The 5,987-nt window shown below is 56.8% G+C and overlaps 1 protein-coding gene across 1 annotated transcript; it reads right to left on the bottom strand.

Annotated features, from left to right (window-relative positions):
* Positions 1-486: 486 nt before the first annotated feature.
* Positions 487-5,782, bottom strand: PITX1 (paired like homeodomain 1). The gene is made up of 3 exons (XM_032627972.1): positions 5,614-5,782; positions 3,057-3,289; positions 487-1,029 (listed from the first exon to the last, which is right to left on the bottom strand). Exons 1-3 carry the CDS (start codon positions 5,780-5,782, stop codon positions 487-489), a joined length of 945 nt encoding a protein of 314 aa, XP_032483863.1.
* Between the last annotated feature and the right edge of the window lie 205 nt (positions 5,783-5,987).

Below are 5,987 nucleotides of genomic sequence, written 5' to 3'. Positions count from 1 at the left end.
CTTGGATCCGGATCGAGCTAAGGTATGCTTGGCCGGGCCTAGCTCGGAGGGGGCGTCTTGGTTCGCACCTGGCCGGGGCCCAGGCTTGCCGTTGGTCCGCGCTCCAGTTCGCAGGCGGGAACGCGGGCTACGGGGCGTCTCCTCCCGGCCGCCGGCCTCGGCGCTCGCCTCCCGCGCCGCGTCCCCTCCGCAGAGTGGCCCACCGGGCCCCGAGCGAGCGAGCGAGCGAGCACACACCACCCGCGCCATCCCGAGGAAAATTGCAACTCATCCGTTTTTTCGCGTCACTTTTCTCCGACGTCTTTTTGCTTTGTCTCGTTTTGGAGGGCAGAGTGGGGTCCAGGAAAGCAAACACAAAACCAAGCCGGAGGTGGGGAGGTGGGGAGCAGGGGGCCGCGCAGGCGCCAGGTCCTCCGCGCCCGCACCCGACCCAGTCCCGGCCCCGGCGCTGTGCCGGCCGCCGGCCCGCGTGGCCCGGCTGGGCGGTCAGCTGTTGTACTGGCACGCATTGAGGCCCGAGGCCGGGCCCTGCAGGCCGCCATAGCCGAACGACGAGTGCTGCTTGGACTTGAGCCGCAGGCTGGCTAGGCTCGAGTTGCACGTGTCCCGGTAGACGCTGTAGGGCGAGGCGGGTGTGCCGTACGGGCAGCCGCCCGGTGACATGGCCGAGTTAAGCGAGGAGCCGGTGAGGTTGTTGATGTTGTTGAGGCCCGAGTTGGGCATGCCGGGCACAGCGCCCGGGCCCATGCTCGACGGCATGGTCATGGAGGAGATGGAGCTGGGGGCCGAGAACATGGACTGCGACGACAGCGGGCTCATGGAGTTGAAGAAGGTGAAGCTCTTGGTGGAGAGCGGCGCTGGTGCCAGGCTCTTAGCGGCCCAGTTGTTGTAGGAGTAGCCAGCGGCGTACACGTCCTCGTAGGGCTGCACCAAGCCGCTGAACTGCGGCACGTAGCCGCCCTTGCACAGGTCCAGCTGCTGGTTACGCTCGCGCTTCCGCCACTTGGCTCGCCGGTTCTTGAACCAGACCTAGGGGAGGGGGACAGGAGAAAGGTCAGGGCTGCCGAGGGCGGGAAGACGCCTCCACCTCCCCCGCCCCACCCGAGGCCTCCGCCCGCTTCCTTCTCTCCGAATACCGTTTCTTTCTTCGATATTTCCACCCCTGCCTTCTCTCCATAATGGTTCCTTTCCTGTCTCCAGAAAATATTAGTCTTTTCCTTTTTCTGATCTTTATCCTCTTCCCCCAATTAAATCCGGTTTCTTCTCCTAATACGGATCCTCTTTTTTCTTTTCTTTTTTTAACAAATATTTGTTTTCTTTCTTCCTCTCTCAACCAGGTCATCTTCTGCCTTCTCCCGCAAACGGTTCCCCATCTACCTCCTAAATACTCCATCCATTTTCTTCTTCCTCGAATATAAAAGGTAGTTTTCTTTCCTGAAATATACGACCTTGCGACTCCTCTCATTCTTCAGTCTATTTTTCATTCCTCAGATAGTCTGTTTCCATCTTTATTGGTAATATTTGATATTATCATTTCTGCCTCAAATGCTTATTTTCGTTCCGTCCACCCCACTATCTGAACCACTTTCTTCTCCCTCAAACAGTCCATTTTTCTTCGTTATCCCCCATTTTTGATCCTTTTGATTCTTCTGCAAATATTTAGTTTGTTTTCTTCTTTCCAAATATCTGACCTTCACTGTTTCTCTTAAATGGTTGATTCTTTAGTCTTCTCAAATACTTGATCCTTTTGCTTCTCCCTTAAATACTTAATTTCTTTCCTGCTACCTAAATATAGGCCAAATATGTTTTTCTGCAAATACTTAATTTCCTTTCACTTCTTACAAGTTTCTCTCTACTCTCCCCCTCCACTTTTCCTCACAAAATTCCGTTAGAACCTCTTCTTTCCCAACTCCCAGTGCTTGCCGATCCTCATCTAGTCCCAGTCCTTTGCCCTCCGCAGCCCTCGACCAGGCCCGGGCTGTATCCCGACCTCTCTTGCCGGACCCCTACATCTCAGCCTTCTCCATCCCCAGCACTAACGTTGCCTGATTCCACCCCCACCCCACCCCACCCGTACCACCGTAAACCGGAGGCAGGCTTAGTGAGTTCAGGATTACCGAATGCTGTCTTCACTCTCTATCCCACTGGGCTGGCCAGCCTGACTGGGGAGGGGTGAGAGCAGGGGTTATAGCAGGGAGTCTGTGGCCCAGGTGGGACTTTGGTTTAGCTTGGAACGTGCTCCCAATATCTGATTAAATATTTGCAGGACCCTGAGAAGAAGTGATTCTCTTGCTGCTCTGGCAGGACAGCCATGTTTTCACTGGGAACCAAGGGGTGAGAAGAGGGAGGGTGCAGTCCTGTCTTGAGTTGGAGACCTTACATCTCCAAAGGGATTCGGCCTGAGGCTCACTCATCTACCAGAGCTGCCCCCTCCTCACCTGAACCCAGCCCTACGGGAAAGGGCATTAGGGAAAGGGTTCAGCTAAGACTGGCCAAACGGCTGAGAAAGAGTTGGGTGGAGAATATCCTGAGATTTTGGAGAAGCATCGTAAGGGTGGGACCACTGCCCTAGGAAGTTTTGAGACCCCCCAAGCCTACACTCTTATCAGGCCTCTCTCAGGCTGCCAGGCAGGATCTGCCTTTCCCTTTCGTTTTCGCGGGAAGGTGCCAGCGGCTCGGAGGTCCCCAGCAGCGGGGAATCCTCTGCTCAGTCTAGGGGGTAACAGCCGAGCAGGTTCTGGGCTCTGCAGGGCAGGGGAATGTCCCTTGCGGACACAGGTCTTTGGGTGGGGGCTGCGGTAGAGCCAGAGGGTCAGGTAGGATGTGGGTCAGAGGGATCCGAGGTGGCAGCAGCCGAGGGGGGCTAGCACCAAACGGCTCTGCAGCAGCTGGGTAGACCGGGGCCTAAGGTGGAATCGCCTCCGGTGGAGGGAGGGAGCCGGTCTGAGTGTGCGAAAGAGTGATAGTCTGAGCGCGGCTCTAAGCTTTCAAGGGCTGCGCTGGGCCGGCTGGCAGCCTTCTGCGCGGGTCCCCTTAGGCGCGCACCCCACGCTCACCCTCACGCGTGGCTCGGTGAGGTTGGTCCACACGGCGATCTCCTCCCGCATGCTCATGTCCGGGTAGCGGTTCCTCTGGAACGTGGCCTCCAGCTCTTGCAATTGCTGGCTTGTGAAGTGCGTGCGTTGCCGCCGCTGCTTCTTCTTCTTGGCGGGGTCCTCCACACCGCCGCAGCCTGCGCCGCCCGCACTGCTGTCCTCGGGCCCCTTGGGTTCCCCGCTGCGCTCCTTCTCTGAAGCAGGCAGGACAGGGCGCCAGTCACCTCAGGCTTATGTCCTTTTGCACCCCATCCCGGCTCCACCGAAGCGCTCGTGGTCAGCCCTGGTGGGGCCCGCCCTCCCGCCAGGGCCCCTGGAATTGTGCCCATTGGAAAGAGCCCGCCTGTGCCGGGTACGGTAGGCAGTAGTCACCTCTGATCAGGCTTGTCTGGGAGAAGAGCCCAGGAGTCGGAGACGTGGGCCTAGGTTCCTAGCTGCGCAGGGCCTGCTCTCACAGCTCGGCTCATGCTGGGGCTCTGCTGTTGATGTCACCCGAAAATGTACATTTTTTAGGGCTCTTGGGGTTCTAAATCAGAGGGGATCTCTGCTTTTCTGAACTAGGATCAAATCTTTCTAGCCTGAAGCTGGGGGGTGGGTGGAGCAAGAGCCAGGCAGTGGCCTGCAGCCCCTCCAATTTCTTCTCCCCAGGGCCGTGTGGGAGCCCCACCGGGCAGGCACAACACAGCCGGGTTCTCGGCCTTAGCTCCAGGCCTCAAGTCCCAAGGCACAGAAAATCCCTCTGGCAGCAGCCAGGCAGCCCAGACTCACAGACTCTGTCTAGGTGACCTGGGGGCTCTAGCCTCTCTCTCTTTGAAGCTACACAAACAACATGCAGTTATAGAAACATTGAAACATAAAGAAAAAGAATTTAAAAACAAAACCCAGAAGCCCGGAAAAGCTCACAGCTCTATGCCTAAAAACATAGAAAGGGTCACAAATTCTTAAAAATAGGCAGGTAGAAACACAGCAAATGCAGATTAAGAAGCCAGAAACCTCCGTGCAAACACACCCCTAACTAAATGCAGTGCTGTTAAGTGTATAAACTCCAGGCAGACGCAGGCATTTATTTATCTGGGATTTAAAAAAAATCAATGTTCTGTTGTAGATAGATTTTTTTAACCCCTTCCCGATAATGCCCTTCTAGAAATAATTTTTAAATCCCAGGGAAATACAACACTATAGTTAGATAACTTAAATACCCCAAATAACATCACTGTAAACGGATTTTGAGAAAATCCCGGAGAAAAGCGCCATTTTGGATTGACTTTTTAAAAATCTCCCGAAGAATAATGTTGCATGTAGATATTTTAAATTCCAGAGAAATATATCTAGTATAGCAATTCTTTCTATAACGAAAAATACAGTTAATTTAAAAATTTTATTCTCATAGACTTGGCTTTTTAAAGCAATCTATGACTATGTATTTCTCTGGGTTTTAAAAATAAAAACCAACCAAAGGCCACGGTTAAAACTTTTGAAAACAGAAGTACCGTCCAGCGTTGATTGTTTTTTTAACCAAGCAAACAGAACCTCTCAGAGAAAGTCACTTAGGGATGCAAAACGGAAATAAATAGAGATTAAAAACTCGTAGAGAAACACTCAGCGGTGGATTAAGAAATGAACGCAGAAGAGGCGCCCACGGCCGGGGGAGTGGGAAGCTCGGCGGCGGCGCTGAACTAGGACCTCGAGCGCGGGAGCCGTTCGGAGACCCTGGAGCCCGGGCAGGGCCGGGTATTGGCCTCATCACTGCCCGCGCCGCCCACTCGCCGGCCCAGTAGCTGGCGTGGGGAAAAAAGCTTGAGCTCGCGCAGAAAGGCAGCGCGGAAGGAGACTTGGCCGAGCAGAGTCGGTGCCCTGGACCCGCGGCCTGGCGGCTCCGGGCTCTGGCGGAGCACGTGGGGCACGGATCCCTCTTTTAGGAGGTTCTGACTGGAGCCGGGTCGCCCCTCTTGGCCCACTCGCCCTCGCTGTCCTCTCTTTTCCCTTTACTTAAGGCTGTTTTTCTTCCCCCCCAGTTTGCTTTTCCGACTTTTCCCGCCACCTTCTCTTAGGTCTCTCCCTCTCAGTCAGTCGCCCACAGTCTTTCGGGGTGTCTGTACTCTCTCTCTCTGGGCACTTTCTCTCGCCCGCCGCCCATTCCTTTCTGATCTGCTCCTCTCCTTCGGTCCAAGCGGCCCTTCGACAACCATTTGCGCAAGCCTAACTGTTCTCCCCGTTCTATTTGCTCCCGATCAAGAGGGGCTGTCATTCCGACCCTTCGGTTGTAGGTTCGTGCATTTGCAGGTCACTTGGCGCGTGGGCACCGCGTGGAAGTGCCTTCGAAAAGCACTAAATTTCCGCTTCATAAAGCGCCTACTTGTCCGTGTTCACCGTCAGGTGGAGAATGGGAAAAGGAAAGGTCCTGAGGCCTCCTGGGGCGTAGAGCGAGCGTGACTGTGCGGAGCGGGCGCCAGGCCCTGCTGCCGGCTCCCTGCACCCGGGTAGGCTCCGTGCGCGCCTCGCGGGGAGCCGAGCTTACCTGGCAGCTCCGTGTCGGACGACTCGCTGGCGGAGTTCTCGAGCGGCTCGCGGGGGTCGGCGGCGCGGGCTAGGTGGAAGGCGGGCCCCATGTCGTGCGGCGGCGGCGGCGGCGGCCGGAGCCCCTCCGGCAGCCGCTCCAGGCTCATGCCCCCCTTGAAGGCGTCCATGGAGGCGGGGACCGCGGCGGGCGCTCCAGGGGCCGGAGCTGGGCGCGCCCGGCAGCCCTGGCTGCGACCTGTGAGGACAAGAGCGCAGCGCCTAAGCGGCCGCCCCCCAGGGCTGCCCGCGCCCGAAACGACGCCGCGCCCGCCCCATGGACCGCCCGGGGCTGCGGGGCCAGGCGGGCGGCAGCGGCAGCGGTTTCCCGCGACC

This window comes from Phocoena sinus, chromosome 3 (genome assembly GCF_008692025.1).
Source record: "Phocoena sinus isolate mPhoSin1 chromosome 3, mPhoSin1.pri, whole genome shotgun sequence".
Taxonomy (NCBI): domain Eukaryota; kingdom Metazoa; phylum Chordata; class Mammalia; order Artiodactyla; family Phocoenidae; genus Phocoena; species Phocoena sinus.
Note: the sequence above shows the minus strand (reverse complement) of the source record. Positions and strands in the feature narration are given on the sequence as shown.

Bases quoted from the DNA above. Each gene is read 5' to 3' on its own strand.
- PITX1 (XM_032627972.1), bottom strand. From the start codon at position 5,782: ATGGACGCCTTCAAGGGGGGCATGAGCCTGGAGCGGCTGCCGGAGGGG. The intron at 3,290-5,613 runs GTAAGCTCGGCT...TGCCTGCTTCAG, and splicing joins GTCCGACACGGAGCTGCCAG to AGAAGGAGCGCAGCGGGGAA. The intron at 1,030-3,056 runs GTGAGCGTGGGG...CCCCTCCCCTAG, and splicing joins TCACCGAGCCACGCGTGAGG to GTCTGGTTCAAGAACCGGCG.